General features: G+C 41.6%; 1 protein-coding gene and 1 long non-coding RNA gene across 4 annotated transcripts in view; one reads left to right on the top strand and one right to left on the bottom strand.

The window, feature by feature from the left end:
• The window catches only part of TEX14 (testis expressed 14, intercellular bridge forming factor), a 108,969-nt gene that overhangs the window by 1,032 nt on the left and 87,186 nt on the right, over positions 1–20,751 (bottom strand). For both annotated transcript variants that reach the window (XM_054537034.2, XM_054537035.2), the window contains 11 exons: positions 19,636–19,717; positions 16,479–16,541; positions 15,483–15,610; positions 14,229–14,434; positions 12,736–12,835; positions 11,549–11,617; positions 8,096–8,173; positions 7,217–7,316; positions 3,935–4,027; positions 1,874–1,983; positions 223–274 (listed from right to left, as the gene is read on the bottom strand). In XM_054537034.2, the coding sequence (XP_054393009.1) occupies positions 223–274; positions 1,874–1,983; positions 3,935–4,027; positions 7,217–7,316; positions 8,096–8,173; positions 11,549–11,617; positions 12,736–12,835; positions 14,229–14,434; positions 15,483–15,610; positions 16,479–16,541; positions 19,636–19,717 (1,081 nt within the window). The remainder of the gene's footprint in view (positions 1–222; positions 275–1,873; positions 1,984–3,934; positions 4,028–7,216; positions 7,317–8,095; positions 8,174–11,548; positions 11,618–12,735; positions 12,836–14,228; positions 14,435–15,482; positions 15,611–16,478; positions 16,542–19,635; positions 19,718–20,751) is intronic.
• Positions 1–20,751, top strand: part of LOC129051396 (uncharacterized) — a 75,353-nt gene that overhangs the window by 13,255 nt on the left and 41,347 nt on the right. Inside the window, exon 3 of one of the 2 annotated variants that reach the window (XR_008515614.2) lies at positions 16,496–17,363. The exons of the other annotated variant lie outside the window; for it this stretch is intronic. This is a non-coding gene — a long non-coding RNA (uncharacterized LOC129051396). Of the gene's footprint in view, positions 1–16,495; positions 17,364–20,751 lie in introns of those variants that run through there. 2 annotated transcript variants of the gene reach the window in all.

The raw sequence follows: 20,751 nt of genomic DNA, 5'->3' as shown, positions 1-20,751 counted from the left end.
AACTGTTCTTATGCTGACTCTATCACTTATTGAATCAAAGTTGACATTAATTTCACTTTATCTTTTAATTAACTATAAACACTAACATTTTAAAAATTAAGCAACTTTGTCTAAATTTGAGTCTTTGTCATTGTGTATTTAGACACTGGTAAATGTTTTTAAGTCTGCTTCTTTTGTCTATAAACATGACTTTTGATCTACAAACATCTGATATCTCATTACCTGGATGATTCGGACCAACCTAGTCGCTTCCAAAAACAGGATTTTAGTTCATCTTGATGAAATATAAGAGGAAGGAAAAAACAACATGATTAATTTCTAGGTCAAAGGGTGCCAGTATTCATATTAGTGCTCCCTCTAATTTAGGGTAGACTGTTTTACCTACAATGGTTGTTATATTCTGCCAGATAGACTCTTTTTAAAAACACAGTTAATGGGCTTCCCCTCCTAACATTCTATAGTTTTCTGCCACAGCAATGGGTGCTAATGACACTAATTCACAAAGTCCCTGTATTATCTTCTCAGTGAAATCAATACTATTAATAGCTAAATGCCTACACGTTCTGGGCCTTGTGCAGTCAGGGTTCTGGAGGAAACAGAATGTACCCATGGCTGGTTCAAATAAAGATCCTTAGTGAAGTGACTACATACAGAGGTTTATTTAGAGTTAAGGGAACAAACAAGGAATGTCAAGGCATCCAGTGATTAGCAGCAGTGGGAAGCCTAAGTCTGAAGGAACTGAGTGTTGGAGATGAGAGGTCAGTTACTAGAGCTTAATGAGAGCTGGAATTGGGAAGAACGGGCTGCCTACAGAAGCCGCACTTGTGGAGGGACACCACCTCTACCAGGCACAAGGTGCTGAAGTAAGCGGGGAGGCAAAGTAATACCCCAAATTCTCTCTAGCCCCACTAATCTTCTGCTGGGTCCTGTCATTGGCAAACAGGAAGCCCAGGAGATGCAGTCCACTAGGGTCAGCATTCTGGGGCACGAAGCAGGGCAGAGATGGGGAGAATGAGAAGGAAATCAGGAAGAGATGAAAGGAATACCAGATGATCTGAAAGAGTTAATGTCTCTTACTTTCCTGAGTAGGAAGAACTTAAATATGGGAGAGCATCATTGTAAAGGGCATATCAGAAGCCTTCAAGATCTATCAAAATAGTTTTAAAATTAAGGTTAATTTATAATTTTCACATTACTTGTAGACTCCATTTAAATTCCATAAAATATGATTTCTTACTGGATTTTGAAGCATCTATGTGAGCTAAATTTAAAACTCTTTTGAAGACGTTGGACAATTAGAAGGAAAACATCGGCCGGGTGCAGTGGCTCACGCCTGTAATCCCAGCACCTTAGGAGGCCGAGGCAGGCAGATCACCTAAGGTCAAGAGATCAAGACCATCCTGGCCAACCTGGTGAAACTCCGTCTCTACTAAAAATACAAAAATTAGCTGGGCATGGTGGCATCCACCTGTAATCTCAGCTACTCGGGAGGCTGAGGCAGGGGAATCACTTGAACCCAGGAGGCAGAGGTTGCGATGAGCCGAGATCATGCCACTGCACTCCAGCCTGGGCAACAAGAGCGAAACTGTCTAAAAAAAAAAAGAAGCAAAACGTCTCTCCAGACAATGTGCAAGATAATGATGATGAGACTGGGCAAAAGCTTGCTTTGGAAATAGAATTGGATGTATTACTGTTTTTGTGATAAAGCTATGATTGGCAATTAACAGAAAACCTGGGCTGAACTGCAGGGAAAAATAAATTATCAAAGGTAGGAGGATTATGTATAGCATCTGGGAAACATTTCTAAATAACTTTGAAGCACATCAAAACCCAAGGACTACAGACTACATTATAAACATACGTTAATTCATACCTTCTTCAGAAGTCCCTAAAACACTCTCTGATTTCCTTCTCTCTGGCGTGATGCTATCTTCCCTTTTTCTTTTCTCTTCTCCAACTTCTTGATCTTTGATATTTGTCTCCCTGTAACAACAATTATTTGGGGAATCAAAACATATACACAACAGCCAAGAAAACAGGACTGTACTCAAAACAAAAAACAAAAAAACAAAAAAAAAACCATATAATAGCTAGCACTAACAAGAGTGTTCTCTATGGTCCAGGCATTGGTTTAAGTGCCATAATTTAACTCATTTAATTCCCATAACTATATAAGGTAGTTACCACTGCCATCCCCATTAAGCAATGAGGAAACTGAGGCACAGAGAAGTTAAATTACACACCTAATAATTCCTAGAGCTAGAATCTGACCTCAGACTCAGTCTGCCTTAGACTCTGCTTTCAACCACTATGCAACACTGCTTCAAAGGAAAAAAAAGGCATTTTACTTAAGTTTTGATTGGTGTCCCTTTCAAAACCATCATTTATTTTATCATCTTATCTTCACTTCCCGAAACTCTCTCCTAAGTGAAATATGTAAATAATTTAAGTACCTCAAAATTTAAGACCATGTTTGTCAATCTATTAAGCAGAAACCATCCCCCCAACCCAACTGGAAACTCCTTATAGGCGGTGGAGCCATCTTATCCCTCTTTGTGGTACCTCTAGCCCCTAGCACAGTGCTTTGGACATTGTCAGTGCTCGGTGGATGCTGGTTGAGCCAAAATAACATTGTTTAGGGATTCTTCTGTTTTCATTTGGTGGATAGTCAAAACAAAATACATAAAATGAGAGAGAAAATAAAGCCAGCTAGAGTGAAAAGAGATTTTTTCCCTCTCTTAATATTTTCCCACTAATAGAATCACAGGCTCAAGAGTTGGAGGAGGCCTTTGGGTTAACTTCCGCCCCCGTTCAAATGCCCAAGACAGGGAATCATCCAGCCACTGCCTGAGAAGCAGTAACCATTACTAAAGTAAGTGTAAAGGCAGGCAGCTGTTTCCCTTTATCAGATAGCTGTGGCTATTAGGTTTGTGCTTTATTGAATAAAAATCTGTTACTCTGCAATTTCTAGTCACTAATCAGTCTTCTAGGGCAGAAAAGTAAGCTGACTCTCTTCACTTTGCAATATTTCAGGTATTTGAGGGCAGCTATCAAATTCTCCATTCCATCTGCTCTTCTCAGGCTGAGCCTCTTAGCTCCTTCAGCTGTTCTCATATGACATGGTTTCTAGACCTCTGACTGTTCTGTGGCCACACTCTTGTGTTTGTTAATATCCCTTTTAAAATGTGATACCCAGAATGGAGCCCCACATGTGTCCTAGGACTCCTCTAAACAGCACATTACCGTCATCTGGACAGTACATTTTATATATCCAGCATCAATGCTGCATTGACCTTTTCAGCACTTCATCAAACAGGCCTTACAGAGAGTCATTGCCCATGCCTTCTTCAGGAAGAATTTCTTGACTTCTCATCATGTCTCAAGATGCATGGCTCATTACTGGGCATACAAAAATAAGACATACTTCTTGCCTTCAGTAAAAGTATAGTGAGCAGAAGCTTCTGATGAAAACTTCTCCAATTAGACCAGGTCTCACATATTCTGTAATTTTGGATCTTTGACATTTATCTTTTACAGAATCTAACATTTCCACCTGTCAAGATGATTTTGAATCCTCAGTCTATCACTCATCACATCAGCATTCATTCCTAGATGCGTGTTATCTAAAAATTTGATAAGCATGCCTTTTCTGATTTAATTCAAATGACTGATGAAAATGTCAAAGGTAGCAGGTCCAAGATACAGCAAACTTAGAAGCCTCTGTCTATAATGATATGAATCTGCTAATCAATATCTTGAGTACTGTGGGTGGTCAGAGGAAGAGGGGCAAATATGAGTGCAGACAGGTGGAGTCAGGGCTGGCTTATCTAAATCAGTGTAATGCCATCACCAGGCATTCATTCTCCAAGAAGTCTAAAACCTAGCCCCACTTCCTGAAAAAGAAGAAAAGGATTCCCTCTTGGGGAACAATAACCTTTCAGAGCCCTTGGGAAGGTCTTGTAGCTCCATGCTCTCCTCAGGTGGCTGCAGCCATCTTTCCAGGTCCTCATCCAGAGTAGAGTGAGCTCTGTTTAAGGACAAGTGAAGAGAATGGAGACAACAGTCATTTCCCACCCCCTTTGACAAAGATGCATAACACTTCAGAGTAGAAAGGGACCTTAAAACCTGTGCTTTCACTATACGTATGAAAAAACAAGAGCTCAGTGAGATTGTGTCTGGAGTCATAGAGGTCACTTAGATCTGACTGAAATATGCACTGGTTGGGCGCGGTGGCTCACACCTGTAATCCCAGCACTTTGGGAGGCCAAGGTGGGTGGATCACCTGAGGTTAGGAGCTTGAGACCACCCTGGCCAACACGGTCAAACCCCATCTCTACTATAAATACAAAAATCAGCCGGCGTGGTCGCGTGCGCCTGTAATCCCAGCCACCCAGGAGGCTGAGGCAGGAGAATGGCAGCTGCAGTGAGCCGAGATCACGCGACTGCAATCTAGCCTGGGTGACAGAGCAAGACTCTGTCTCAAAAAAAAAAAAAAAAGAAAGAAAGAAAGAAGAAATATGCACCAAATAGTCCTTTAACCCCTTGAGAAAAAGCCTCAGCACCTACTAAGATCACTGCTTCCCCAAGTCTGATGGTAGACTCTGTCTCAGTTCTAGGTCACTGAGTCAGTTTTCTACCTGAGGCTAGAACTATACACGCTTTCCTACATGTTTTTCCAAGAAAAGGCTAGAAGATGCAGGGTAGAGTATTTTAAGAATGCCTGGAAGTCCTGCCCATCTGAAAAAATGTCTTCCACTCTGGCTTGGTGCCTAGATTGATCATTCACAGCACTGAGATGACTGAGCATCTGTGGGGCATCTATCTGTGGCCAGCACTGCTGGCCCTTTTGGAAGAGGAAGAGACAACAATAACAATAGCTAACTTTTGATCACGTAAAAAGAGCTTAATTTTTTTTTTTTTTTTTTTTTTGAGACAGTCTCGCTCTGTCGCCCAGGCTGGAGTGCAGCGGCACCATCTCAGCTCATTGCAACCTCTGCCTCCCAGGTTCAAGCGATCCTCCCACCTCAACCTCCTGAGTAGCTGGGACTACAGGTGTGTGCCACCATGCCTGGCTAATTTTTTTATATATAATTTTAGTAGAGATGGGGTTTTGCCATGTTGGGCAGGCTGGTTTTGAACTCCTGGCTTCAAGTGATCCACCCACCTCGGCCTCCCAAAGTGCTGTGATTATAGGTGTGAGCCACTGCGCCTGGCCCCTGTAATGTCAGCACTTTGGGAGTCCCAGGTGGGTGGATCACTTGAGCTCAGGAGTTCAAGGCCAATCTGGGCAACATGGCAAAACCCCATCTCTACAAAAAATACAAAAATTAGCCAGGCATGTTGGCATGAGCCTGTAGACCCAACTAGTTGGCAGCTGAGGCAGGAGGATCACTCGAGCCCAGGAGATCAAGGCTGCAGTGAGTGGTGTTCATGCCCTATTGCACTCCAGCCTGGGCAACGATGTGAGACTCTGTCTCAAAAAAAAAAAAAAAATTGCACTAAAATATTACTTATTTTTACTATTGAGTTTTTTTGGTGCTCCCTTCAATTTTGTATCCAAGGAGTCTATCTCCTGAGCTCACCTTAACCTAGTCCTGGCCTCGAATAATGATAGTTCAAGAGAAGTCAAGAGGCAGAGGAGGTGAGCTGAAGTAGTTTACCCTACAACACAGGTAAAAAGAGAGCTCCAAATCAGGAACAGAGTCAGGTTTCTTGAGGCAACCTTGTACTTTTAGACTGAATTGTCTGGATGACTGCCCCCATTTTCTCTTCTAAGGCCTTTAACTAAAATGTTTTGAAAGAGACTGAAACTTGTGTTTGCCTAACAAAACGAAGTAAAAATAAACAAACAAAACCCTAAAAACAACTCAAGAGAAAATAACAACAAATAACCCTATTAAAAAATAGGCAAAGAGCCAGGCATGGTGGCTTGCACCTGTAGTCCCAGCTACTTGGGAGGATGGGGCAGGAAGATCACTGAGCCTAAGACTTCAAGTTCAGCCTGGGCAACATAAAGCCCATCTCTAATTTATATATATATATAGAGAGAGAGACAGAAGGAGAGAGAGATCATACATATGTATGTATATAGAGAGAGATCATACGTATATACGTATACATATATAGATCATACATATATGTATACATATATGTGTATACACACACACACACACACACGTATATATATACATATATACACACACACACGGCAAAGAATTCAGACATTTCTCCAAAGAAGATATACAAATGGCCAACAAGCATATGAAAAGATGTTCAACATCACTAATCATTAGGGAAGGGAAAACTAAAACTACAGTGAGGCATCACCTCACATCCATTAGGATGGCTACTATATTTAAGAAAAAAAAAAGCCTCCACCCCCACAAAAAGAAAGAGAAAATAACAAGTGTTGGCAAGGATGTGGAGAAACTGAAACCCTTGTGCACTGTTGGTGGGACTGTAAAATGAGGCAGCTGCTATGGAAAATAGTGTGGCAGTTCCTCAAAAAATTAAAAATAGAATTACCATATGATCCAGTAATACCATTTCTGGGTATTTATCCAAAAGAATTGAAAGCAGGATCTCAAAGAGATATCCGTACACTCATGTTCACAGCAGAATTCTTCACCATAACAAAAGGTGGAAGCAACCTAAATGTCCATCAACAGATGACTGGATAAATGAAACATATTATTCAGCCTTAAAAAAGAAGGAAATGCTGACACATGCTACAACACGGATGAACTTTGAGGACATTATGCTAAGTTAAAATAAGCCAGTCACAAAAAGACAAATACTGTATGATTTCACTTATGTAAAGTATCAACAGTAGACAAACTCATAGAAACAAAAAGCAAAATGGTGGTGGCCAGGGTGTGGGAAGAAGAGAAAATGGGGAGTTTTAAAATGGTATAGAGTTTCAGTTTTGCAAGATGAAAAGGTCTGGGACATTAGTTGCACAACAATGTGAATATACTTATTAAGGTTATTGGACTGTGCACTTAAAAATGGTTAAGATGGTAAATTTTGTTATATACATTGTACCACAATTAAACATTTTTAAAGCAAAAAAAGCAACCCTTTAGGAATAGGGGCTATTAGGATAGTATGAAAAAAGACCACTTTTTTCCTTTCTTATTTGTCAATATTAGAAAAAAACCTAATATAAACTATACAATTTTTAAAATCCTTTCAAAAGTCCAGCTTTTCCTGTTACCTCTCTGTGTCCTCTCCAAGATCTTCAGTTTCTTTGGACAAAAGCATACTACTATCTTCTTTTTTACTGTCAGTTTCTTGTTCTTCTAAGTGCCTTTGATCTAAAAACAGTTGAAAGAATTAACTTTATTAGAACAAAAAAAAAATTGAGAAAGCTTGCCTTAAAATAGAGTGCAAAAATTAAGGCCAATCAGTGGTCCCTGAAGTGTGCAATACATTAGCTCCCCTCTTCCCATGAGAGCAGGGGGCCAGGTGGCAGTCTGCAGGCCACCTGTATTTGCAGCAGCTGCTTCTGGGGTCTTGGAAGCTTTTCAGTGCCAGGTGAAGCTACAGGAAACCTTGCTTGTGCCAAAGGCTCAAGGAAGACAGAGGAAGCAGAAGAAAGAAAGGGCACATTAAAGAGAAGGCAAGCAACCATGAAAACAAATTGCACAAATTTACTTTGGGGACCATCTTGTTCTCACTTGTTAGATGTTTCTAACTTGGAGCTCCAGGAAAGGAATTTGGGTGGGGAAGGGATGTACCCTTTAATGTATGCCAAGCATTTTACATATGCTATCTCATTCCATCCTGCCAGCACTCCTATAAACGGAAGAGGACTAACATTTGCTAAGTATTTGAAAATGTTAGTACTTGTACATGGCTCTGTACATGGAGCTAATATGTACTTCATGAGACAGAAATTATTGTCCCCATTTTACAGATTAAGACGACTGAGGCTCAGAAACAGTAAAACAGCTTGCCATACAAATAACTATAAAGTCAGACTTGAGGTGGAGTTGTGCCTGACCTCAAGGTCCCACTTCCCTATATGTACCACTGTGTTGCCAAGGACAGCATTAAAAGAACCTGATGAAAACGATCTAGGTAGTTCACTTACCATTTGCAGTGCCTCCTGCATCACTTGCTGTGTTCTCATGCAACACCGTGGATGAGCCCTGCTGCTGTTTCAAGAGCTCTGTCACAACACAAAAGCCAAAGGAAACTTATTTCCTCCCTTGCGTGTCCTGCTGTTCTCTAGAGCAGTGGTTCTCGAAGGGTGATCCTTAGACTAGCAGCATTAACATAACCTGGGAACTTGTTAGGAATGCAAATTCTCAGGCCTCATCTCAGACCTGCTGAATCAGAAACTCTGGGGGTCTAGCAATGTGTGTTTTAACTAGCCCTTCAGGTGATTCTGATGTCTGATAAAATTTGAGAACCACTGCTTTAGGGCATTCCAGGCTTGAAAGGAATTCTTTAGGTATGACAAAATCCCACACAACACTCAAAATAGAAATGATGATGATCATACATAACACTTGCAGAACCCTAGGTGTCAGGTTCTGTTTCTAAGCACTCGCATATATTAATTCAGGATGAATGTTCACAATTAATCTTCACAACAACCCTCTGAAATAGACTGTGTTATTGTTACTCCTATTTAGCAGATGAGGAAATTTAGGTTAAGGAACTTGCCTAAAAATCACACAGACAGTAAGTGGTAAAATTGGTAAAAATCCAGGAAGTCTAGCTCTAAGGTTTATGCTCTTAATCTCTATTTTATAGTCTCTCAAAAAGTTAGTAACATCAAAACAATCTAAATGTTTCCCCATCTCTATTCACCTATATTTCATACTTTTTCCCTGGTTTATGAAAAGACAGAAGGCAGGCTGAGCATGGTGGCTCACGCCTGTAATCCCAGCATTTTGGGAGGCCGAGGCAGAGGGATCACTTGAGGTCAGGAGTTTGAGACCAGCCTGGCCAACATAGTGAAACCCCATCTCTACTAAAAAAAAAAAAAAATTAGCGGGGCATGGTGGCACACACCTGTAATCCCAGCTACTCAGGAGGCTGAGGCAGGAGAATTGCTTGAACCCAGAAGGTGGAGGTTGCAGTGAGCTGAGATGATGCCACTGCACTCCAGCCTGGGTGACAGAGTAAGACTCTGTCTCAAAAAAAAAAAGGAATAAAAAAAGAAAAGATGGAAGGCAAAGAATATCTATCATTTCCAGTTCCTAAAGAAATACTCAGCCTGGCCAGGAGCAGTGGCTTGCACCTGTAATCCCAGCACTTTGGGAGGCTGAGGCAGGTGGATCACCTGAGGTCAGGAGTTTGAGATCAGCCTGACCAACATGGTGAACCCCATCTCTACTAAAAATACAAAAAATTAGCCAGGCATGGTGGCTCATGCCTGTAATCCCAGCTACTCGGGAGGCTGAGGCAGGAGAATTGCTTGAACCCTGGAGGTGAAGGTTGCAGTGAGCTGAGATCGCTCCATTGCACTCTAGCCCAGGCAACAAGAGTGAAACCCTGTCAAAGGAAAGGAAAAAGGAAAAAGGAAAGGAAAGGAAAAAGGCAAGGCAAGGAATACTCACTAGACTAAGACAAGCATCTGCTAACTCAGTATGCTGCTTTATCCTCAAAGTCCTCTGTAAAGCAAAGCAAGCTGGGAGGCAGCATAGACAAGCCACCCTGAGCTCGTTGGCATGGTCCTCTTCTGTGCTGGTGCAGGTCTTCTCCCTTCCTGCAGTGCAGGAAGCAGCCCTACCTGGCAGCCATGGGTGTCAAGGGTCCCCATAAGATCATTCAATATAATTGGAAATTTAAAAAGTCCATTTTTGTCCTTGTTAAAAGTAGTCCTGTGCAGATCTTAAATGATCATCTGTATTCTAGTTCTAAAGAACCTTCCACTTTAGGCACCTGTCAGGAGCCTAGAGCTTTGGATGTGAGCCCTCCAAAATAGCAGTTGAGAGTTCCAGTAACTCCCCAAAGGTCTCTTTAGGGGAAACAACAGAGTGATGATATATAGTAATCGGGTGGGCAAGCCCATTATCAGAAGAAACTATTCAAATGCCCTCTGCCCTTTATCTTTCTGCAAAACTACTGACCCATCTCAAAGTGCACACATTACCTAGAAACCTGGTCCAGATAATTCCCATAAGTGAAATGAGGGAAGGCTTCTGCAGACTGTGCTGGGGTGCAGCAGCACCATAAGGCCAGAGCCCAGGACAAAGTCTGGTAACACAGCTGCTGAAATGGAGGAGGTGAATGGAAGGTTTACACAGCAACTATAGAGGGAAGACAGCCGGATCCAGAGAAAAAGTATCAGCTATGGTCAAACTGCAAAGGAGCCTATAATACTGCCTTAAACCATGACCGAGGAACAAATGATACGAAGAATCTACCTCAGCAGGACACGTGTGGGGTGACCTCCACTCTCAGCAGTTCTGTTATTTTAAGAAGAGCAACCAAAGAGGAGGAATTTGCAAGGACTGCCTAGGGAATTCCAGATATGGAAAGCAGGGGTGGGAGTGTGGGCTCTAAGAGCCTGACCCAACAACCCTGTGACTCTACAACACTGTGGCACTGGGGGAGGGGTAAAGTGAAGCAAGAAAGGTCCTATGACCATGGAAAAAGAAAGAAACGAAGGAAGGTCTGACAGCACTGACTGGCTCCACCCAAGTTCATCAGGCCAAGGGACAGGAGCTAAGGGTTATGATAATGACCCTGGAGAGAGCTGTCCATTGAGTCAGACCTGAAAATTCTGATTTACCTCCTCCTTATGAAATACAAAACGTCAGAGACCCTGAAAACCAAGGGGTGCCCCTCAGGAAATTCTCTATAGGTCCCATAACAAGAACTGGACTATCCAGAGTCTGATGAGATGCATTTTCTGAGGGTGAAGGGCTGGTTGGCCAGGCTGTCAAGAAAGGAGCAGTCAGGTCTTTCCTAGGAAAACAGACCACCTGCCCCCAGTTTCCGTAACAATGTAACATTTACTTTCAGCATCAGACCAGCTGGACAGGGCCAGCCAATCAGCTGCAAATAAAATTTGGTTGGTAATGCTCTGCCTGAAAATTCTGGTCTCTTTAGGTTTTGTGCCACTGACTTCCCTGTTCTTAGGAAGGGGATTTATTCACAATTTCAGTACCTTTAATACCTACAGCTAATGGCAAAACTGAAAGCACAGGTGTCTTGGCCTGGGAAGCTAGACCTCAGGCCTCAAAGGAATGGCTGGTTTGGTCTGAAAAGGAGACAAGAACTCCTTTAATAAAAGAAATTCATCATAATAAACCACTTGAATGTTATTTCCTCTTAGATTCATCAACATAAGTCCTTTAAGTAACAAAATGACAACGGATACAAGCCAATCATCCTGGCCAGGCTGTGGCTCATTTTATTGGAAAACTGACCCTTCTTAAATTTTGGAAAACTCCCCCTTCCTATATTCAACCAGGCTGTCATACAGCCTTTTATATTAGTGTTCATACTTGAGACAAAGACACCATATTGTGGTCAGTGACATAACTAACAGGGCCGAGAAGTATATTCTGTATTGAACATCTCTTACCAATTTCATCAAGTAGCTCCTGAGATGGTGGTGGCAGCTCATCGATGTGATGCTGTGAGAAGACTTCTACTAGTTTTTAAAAAAGACAAAAGGGAAAATGTCTTAACACCCTCCTGGACCTGAATTGAATTTTTCTAGGCTCTCACCTAGACTTGACTGAGGATTTCTCTCAATGATGAAACAAACTGAGGAGGAAGGAAGCCTCTTACATAATAGTTCCAGTAGAGACTTCCTAACATGTGAATGGCCTTTACTCCCCACTTTTACCCCAATCCCTTTCCTTTCCTACTTCAGCCCTTACCCTGGTACTGCTTGATCTATGCCCCTCCCTTCCTAAGGATATTTGGAGGAGGTAAGGTACAAATTCTTACTAAGTGGCTCAATCTGGACCAGGACTGCTGGAGGAATACAGAGGTTCTGGACCAGTAAAAATGAACAAAAGCACAAAGTAGGAGGCCTTTAACTAAATATTATCAGGCCAGGGGATTTAGAGGCAACCACACTTTGGGTCTTGCCCCAAGTGCTCAATTATAACATTGACCAAAATACCTCAACATAATTCATAAAATCCCTATCCCCCTGAGGGAAATTCCAAGAGTTATACCAAAGACAGAAGACGTTAAAATTAAAGTAATAAAGGTAATATGCCTCAAGACTGCTAATATTCTCAGACCTTGTGATTTGGAAACTGTCTTCTAAGAATCTATCCTAAGGAAAGGATCAGAGGTACAGATAAAAATTTATGTACAAAGAGCAAAAATTGGAAAATGATATAAATCTTAAACATAAGAAAATGGTTAAGCAACATGTAGAATGGATTATAACTACTACATATATTTATGAACAATTTTTAATAACAAGGGAAAAGCCTCAAAATATATCAAGGGAATAAAGCAGTCCAGAACTGATACACAATATGATCTCACTATGCTAAAACATATTATTATATATTTATAAAAATATTTAAAAGATATGCAAAAAAAAGTACATGAGGTTAAAAAAGTGTAGTCACCTTCTTTTTTAAGCTTTTATTTATTCTCCAAGTTTCCTACAATGAGTGTGTTTTACTTTTATAATCATGGGGAAAACAGCATTTCTGTCTGAACCTAATGTGGCATCAAAGATTGATAAGCATCAATTTAACTCCTTGATTATAAACTTCTATTTTGATATTAAACACAGGGTACCTTTAGGCAGGCTCCTTCTCTGGGTGGCATGGGGTGGTGATGAGTCACATGCCTTAACAAGGCTGGGGGATCCAGCCCCAATAAATGAAGACAATCTTTTCTATAAGGAAGAGATAAACATGGTAACTATCATGTGTGTTGAGCTAAAAAGGCATATGCAGCTCAGTCATTTCCAGTTGTTTTGTTGATTAAGTCAAACTCACTCACATGTCACCTCCTCTGGGAAGCCTCCTTTTTTTTTTTGAGATAGAGTCTTACTCTGTTGCCCAGGCTGGAGTGCAGTGGCACAATCTCAGCTCACTGCAACCTTCACCTCCCGGGTTCATGCAACTCTCCTGCCTCAGCCTCCCAAGTAGCTGGGATTACAGGTGTGTACCACCACGCCCAGCCAAATTTTTTTCTGTATTTTTAGTAGAGACGGGGTTTCATCATGTTGGCCAGGCTGGTCTCAAACTCCTGACCTCAAATGATCTACCCACTTCAGCCTCCCAAAGTGGTGGGATTACAGGCGTGAGCCACTGCATCCGGCCTGGGAAGCCTTATCCCTGATTGCCTCTTCAGCACTCAGTACTTACTGCTGTGTTACATCAGGCCTGTCTTTCTCACTAGACAGTGAGCTCCTTTGAGGCAGGGATTATGTCTTTCTTATTCACACTTGGATGCCTCAAAAAGGGCTTGACATGGTGCTTGGCACTTGGAATCTGCCCAATCAATGGTTAAATGAACACATAAAATTCCTTGTCATCTCCCTACTTCAAAGTGAGACCTTTTTTGAGCCAAATGCCAAAAAAGTTGACAATCAATTTTTCATAAAGGAACTTGTACTTTTCTTTTTTTTTTGGAGACAGGGTCTCACTCTGTTGCCCAGGCTGGAGTGTAGTGGTACAATCACAGTTCACTGCAACCTCGACCTCCTGGGCTCAGGTAATCCTCCCACCTCAGCCTCCCATGTAGCTGAAACTACAGGCACATGGCACCATGTCCCGGCTAATTTTCTGTATCTTTTGTAGAGATGGGGTTTCGTCATGCTGCCCAGGCTGGTCTCAAACTCCTGAAATCAAGTGATCTGCCCACCTTGGTCTCCCAAGGCTTGAGCCACTGTGCCTGGCCAAAACTTGTAGTTTTCCTGAAGAGGGTACACATATGAGAAAGGGAGAGGAAAAGAAAAAAAAAGGAGGAAGAAGTAGAAGAGGAGGAGGAGGAGAAGGCAGTATACGATTAAGTGTTTTTCCTGCAGGTTATTAGTTCAGGAGTTCAGAGAACAGTAGAGATCGATCAAAATTCTCAGGGAAGTAACCAGGGGAGGCTTTAAGGAGGAAGCAAAACTTAAGCCTCCCATAATATAGACTCAAGAGAGGAGTCCCAGGGAAGCCAGGAGAGGACCCAGCTTATTTCTTGCTTTCTTAATGAATTTGGAGAAATCTTGGCAGTTTGGGTCACTGGGCCCTTTGGGCTGACTCCATGAGTTTGTAACGTGGAATTGATATACTTACGAGACCAGTCAGTCTTGAAGGGGGAGTTTCAGAGGAAGTAAGGAAAGAATCCAGTTTCTTTGCTCTCTCTCGGACACTTATAAAGTCATCAGACAAAGTTTGAATAAATTCTTGACTGTTCCAGCAAGAGGCAAACTCTGTCTTAACCTGAAATGTGATACTTTCAAGGCAGTCTTTATACTGACTGGCAGCTGAAGAAACGGACCCTGTTGGAGAAAAGTGGGAGGTTACTGTCTGAATCCTTTATATTATTTCTATTTTTTTCCTTTTTCCCTTTGTTTCTGTTTTTTCTGCCCCAATATGATGTGCAGAAATGAATCTTTTACATTATTAAAAAAACAAACAAACAAACAAAAGAAAACATCCAAACCCACAAACCTATACCTATACTAAGGATTTTCCAAATTGTTAATAACTGAAATAAAGCTGGGTATGGTGGCTCACGCCTGTAATCCCAGAACTTTGGGAGGCCGAGGTGGGCGGATCACGAGGTCAGGAGATGGAGACCATCCTGGCTAACACGGTGAAACCCTGTCTCTACTAAAAATACAAAACATTAGCTGGGCGTGGTGGCAGTTGCCTGTAGTCCCAGCTACTCGGGAGGCTGAGGCAGGAGAATGGCATGAACCCGGGAGGCGGAGCTTGCAGTGAGCCGAGATTGCGCCACTGCACTCTGGCCTGGGCGACAGAGTGAGACTCTGTCTTTAAAAAAAAAAAAAAAAAAAAATTACTGAAACAATCATTGATCTGAGACACAGTTCCTCATGGTATAAAAAATAATAGTCTCTAAACTTGGCCTCTAAACTTTACCAAAATAAAATAAACGGTGATTTTTTAAACCACAAATGTATTGGAAGTAAGGCACTAAAGAGAGGATATTTGATGCTGGTTGCATATGGTTGCAGGACTTAAGAACTATATAAAGTTTAAGCACAAGGTACTGTTTTAAGTTGCAAACTCTACAAAGCTCAATGTTTTTGTACTAAATTCAGTAGTGCTTAGAGGAGACGTAGCATTTGCATGGCTTTACCACTGTAGTTCTAATCAAAACCTCCTAAGGGCTGCCCAATAATCACCACCACCATCCCCCCGCCCCCTGGGCTATGATGGGATTACCCAGCTTTGGCCCTAAGGAAAAACCTTTGCACTATGACAACACAGCCACCAGCTCTGATACCACAGCTTGGCTTCCCAGAGACAATGGGCTGGGGCTGTAAGTCCTTCTCCCCAAACACTTCTCTTCCCTGTGATTACCTGGGCTGAGTGGAGTGCTGACACTGGTAGGTGCATGGTTTATTTTGGGTGTTTTGCATGAAGCTTCCTTAAAAGAGCTGTCTGGTTCATAGGAGATACTAGACAGGTCTTGAATATCTGTCAATGATCTAAAGAATTAAGAGCACACAGTAACGATGAGAAGATGGCTAGAAAAATCAAACAATATATTCCTGAGAGGTACTTTTTAAGTATAATCTTAACAAAATTTTTATGTGGCAATAGGCCAGAATTAGAGAATATCTTAGAACATCTTATATATCTTAAAGAGAATATTAGAGAACATATTTAAAAGAGATTGTAACTTTATTACCATGGAGACTTTTTTTTGGGGGGTGATGGAGTTTTGCTCTTGTCAGACAGAGTGCAATGGCACGATCTCGGCTCACTGCAACCTCCGCCTCCTGGGTTCAAGTGATTCTCCTGCCTCAGCCTCCTGGGTAGCTGGGACTACAAGCGCGTGCCACCATGCCTGGCTAATTTTAGTATTTTTAGTAGAGATGGGATTTTACCATGTTGGCCAGGCTGGTCACGAACTCCTGATCTCAGGTGATCCGCCCACCTCAGCCTCCCAAAGTGCTGGGATTACAGGCGTGAGCCACCACACCTGACACCATAGAGACTTTCTTTGCTAGATACTGTAACTTTAAACATATCAGCAGCTAAAAATAAACTATTTCCATAGATGAAATATTCCATATTTCCAGGATATTTATGTGGAAAACAGATTTAATCTACCTTAAGTGTAAAATTATTATTATTATTATTATTATCATCACTACATTTCCTTGAGTGTAAGCTGCTATTAGTTATAAATCACATCACCAATTTGATAACAACTTTTTGGTGAAAGAAGCAGCATACTCACATTAAGTCTACACGTAAAAATGGAAAGATCCTTACAAACAAGAATATACTATTCCCTTAAAACCAAGACTTTACATAAGCATCCCTAGGCATTCTCTTTGGTGATCATACATGTCTTTCTCTTTCAGTTCCTTTGGTGACTCCTTCAATGTCTCTTCTTGTTCATCTTCAGTACTGTGAGAAAGAAAGTAAGAAAATTACATAAATCCCCTCTGTGAACAAAGTACACTAAACTACTTGGTACAAGGAACCAGTTGATCAGCCCAGTGTGAGACGCAGAGGAAAGGGGACTAAGCTCAGTAGTAGAAAGTGTGAGTTCTGTGCTGGGCACGTTGGCTCACGTCTGTAATCCCAGCACTTTGGGAGGCCAAAGCGGGTGGATCACGAGGTCAACAGATCGAGACCATCCTGGCCAACATGGTGAAAACCTGTCTCTACTAAAAATACAAAAATTAGCTGGGCTTGGTAGCACGCGCCTGTAGTTCCAGCTACTCAGGAGGCTGAGACAGGAATCGCTTGAACCCGGGAGGCGGAGGTTGCAGTGAGCTGAGATCGCGCCATTGTACTCCAGCCTGGGCAGCAAGAGTGAGACTCCGTCTCCAAAAAAAAAGAAAAAAAAAAATGTGAGTTCTGGTTCTGGCTGTACTACTAGCTGTGAGTTCTCTGACATGTCTGGGCCTCAATTTTCTCTCCAGAGATTGAATAAATACTCTGTAAGGATCAGCTCTGAAATCAGTTAAAGACTCTATACGACCGTGAGCAAATTCATGAGAAAATCAACAGAGCGCAGGAACTTTGCTGGGAGGTAAGATATTGGAGCAAAGGGGCACAGCCATGAGGCCTCAGCACCTGTAAGAAGCTTCCTGGCATAGTGTACCAGGAGAGGCCAGAGAGGCTTGTACCAAAAAATGTCCAGAATAGTGAAGACAAACTTGACCCATTTCTACTTTAACCAATATTTAAGATTCAATTTCAGTACTCACTGAACATTAACTATAAGGCAGATCCCACGCTAAATCCTTCCATGTTTTCACTTTTTTTTTTTTTTTTTTTTTGAGACGGAGTCTCGCTCTTGTTGCCCAGGCTGGAGTGCAATGGCGCGATCTCAGCTCACTGCAACCTTCGCCTCCTGGGTTCAAGTGATTCTCCTGCCTCAGCCTCCCAAGTAGCTGGCATTACAGGCATGTGCCACGCCCGGCTAATTTTTTGTATTTTTAGTAGAGACAGGGTTTCTCCATGTTGGTCAGGCTGATCTCAAACTCCTGACCTCAGGTGATCTGCCTGCCTCAGCCTCCCAAAGTGCTGGGATTACAGGTGTGAGCCACCGTGCCTGGCCTTCACATTTTTAATCCTTGTAAAAATCCTGTGAGACCAATGATATAAAAGAAAGATCATGGATTTGGGGTTGAGTTGTGACTTTATTAATTCTGTTACCAAAAATGTTTGTTTCTCCTTCTAAATAATACAACAGCACTTTTTGGCCCTCTTGATTTACATAAATGACCACAGGACTTGTTTTAACCAATAAAGTATGAGTGAAAGTGATGAGTCACTTCTGGGCAGAAACTTTAACAGCCAGTGCACAACTCACCGTATTCCATTTTTCCTGCCTTAGCAATCAAGGAAGCACAAAAATGGGGCCTCCCTCAGCCTAAGTCTGATAGAAGGCAATATAGCACAGAACATTCCTGGCCAACCCATGAGCCATGGACACGAAGCAGGGGCAAAGAAGAAACTTGTTGTTTTAAACCACTAAAATTTGGGAGTTGTTTACTATATATAGCATAATCTACTCTATCCTGACTGACTAGCTGAGTGACCTTAGAAAAAAATAATTAAACTCTCTGAACTTTGCTTTCCTTACTGGCAAATGGAGGCAATAGTATGTGCCTCACAGGGTTCTTATGTGGATTAAATCAGGCAATGAAACAGAGTGCCTGGCATATGCTAGATATTTAGGAAATACTAGCTATAATAATTATAATTAAGGAAATTGAGGCCCAGAGAGAATAAAATAAATTGAATGTTATTGTGCCAGATACATTATAACAATTATGAATTTTTTAAACTTTTATTTTGAGATAATTATAGGTTCACATGCAATTGTAAGAAATACACTTTACCGGCTGAATGCGGTGGCTCACGCCTGTAATCCCAGCACTTTGGGAGGCCGAGGCAGGTGGATCACCTGAGGTCAAGAGTTCGAGATCAGCCTGGCCAACATGGTGAAACCCCATCTCTACTAAAAATACAAAATTAGCCAGGTGTGGTGGCACACACCTATAATCCCACTACTTGGGAGGCTGGGGCAGGAGAATCGCTTGAACCTGGGAGGTGGAGGTTGCAGTGAGCTGAGATCACGCCACTGCAGTGAGCTGAGATCATGCAACAAGAGTGAAATTCTATCTCAAGAAAAAAAAAAATACACTTCACCCACTTTATCCCAATGGTAACATCTTGCAAATCTATAGGACAGTATCACAACCAGGATATTGACATTGATACAGTCAAGATAGAGAACATTTCTACTACCACAAAGATATTTCTGGTTTACAGCTATGCCTGCTTCCCTCCTTTCCCCACCCCTTCCTTAACCCCTGGCAACCATTCATCTGTTCTTTATTTTTATAATTTTGTCATTTCAAGAATGTTATATTAATGGAATCACACAGTAAATAACTTTTTGGGATTGCTTTTCCTACTCAGCATAATTCTCTGGAAATTTAGCCAAGTTGTTGCATGTATCAATAGTTTATTCCTTTTTACTGCTGAGTAGCACTCAATGGTATGGATGTACGAAAGTCTGTTTAATCATTTACTTGGTGAAGGATATCTGGGTTTCCAGTTTGGAGGTATTATGGATAAATTTGTTGTAAACGTTCCTGTGTGTATTTCTGTGTAAATATAAATTTCCATCTCTCTGGGATAAATGCCCAGGAGTTATATTATTACTTTAAGTTCCTATTGTCAACATTCTCAGTAAGGATTCTTATCCCTGCTTCACAGATGGGAAAATAGAATAGAGGGGTTGAGAACCTTGACAAGGTCACATGAACAGAAAGTCAGAGTCAGATCTAAGTAAAGGTGATGACTCAACCCCTCAAATTCTACTGCACAAGCCCTAACACAGCTAAGCTGCCCAAATCTAACTTTTATAAGATAGTAGCTAATATATTTGAAGGCAAGCAATATATAAACACGGAGCATTATCACCATTTAACATTGCGTCTATGAGTTTGAAACTGCATAAGATAATAACAGCCCATACCTTCGTATAGGTTGAAATTGAGACCTGGGCAAAATCTCAGCATTCTTTCCAAGAATTTTTCTCATTTGGAACTTTTCCTCACCTGAAAGAATAAAGCAAAAAAAAAAATTTATATATATATATATATATATTTTTTTTTTTTTTTACTGAAAAAAACAAAGAGTTTTACTGAATCTTTTACAGACAAAGATTTTTACTGAATCTTTGTCAACCCAAATTATTATCATCATTCCCTAGAATGTCCCTTGGTCTGGTCCAGAATTAGAAATAATCTGGATAAACAAAGTGCTGCCCTAATTGGGTTTGGATTGAGTGCTGTAGAAGAGGTTTTTGCTCTGAAAGTTTATTTTCCTTGCTCAGAGCACAGAACTATATTCTGACACTCAGAATACAATCAAGCTATTTACTGGCCTTTCAGTTATAACCACAGTTATTTCTAGAGACAAATGTTGTTTTGTCTTTTTAAGAAGGCAAACTGACCCGGTTCCTGTCAACAGACGCCAGGGGGCGTTGAAAACAAGAACTGTTTGTTAACTAAACAGCCCCGAACTCTAACTATGCCACTTGGCCATCAAACACTACCTAAAGAGTAGGGGTGGGGGTGGGGTCTTGAGTACTGAGGAGCTAATTCAACTGTCTTCTGTTCTTCTTGGCATCAAGTTATCTGAAGTTACTCCTCCCCAATTCTCAGTAAGATGCTTTGCTCCAGGCAGGCGGGGCCAGTATCCATTTTCCTTCCCACCACAGTACTGTCCTAGTTTATAGAGAAGGGGGCAGACAGAGCATCCTTTGCTTTGCAGACCTCCAGGCAGGCAGGGCCAGTATCCATTTTCCTTCCCACCACTGTACTGTCCTAGTTAATAAAGAAGGGGGCAGATGAAGCATCCAGCCCTGTTTCCAAATGCCCATGACTCCCCAACCCCCATCCCATTCCTTAGGTCCAGGTGGTCTGGTAGACACTAAGAAGGCCCACCAGAACAATGCCACCTTTCACAGCTACCAAGGAGCTCTGAAACCCCACCAGTGGAGAGACATTGGGGGTTCCTCTTCCTCTGACCCTTTTAAAATGAAAAGTATCCAGAAAGCATAAACTAATTCCTAAGAAGCAACATTTAG

This window comes from Pongo abelii, chromosome 19 (assembly GCF_028885655.2).
Source record: "Pongo abelii isolate AG06213 chromosome 19, NHGRI_mPonAbe1-v2.0_pri, whole genome shotgun sequence".
NCBI lineage: Eukaryota > Metazoa > Chordata > Mammalia > Primates > Hominidae > Pongo > Pongo abelii.
Note: the sequence above shows the minus strand (reverse complement) of the source record. Positions and strands in the feature narration are given on the sequence as shown.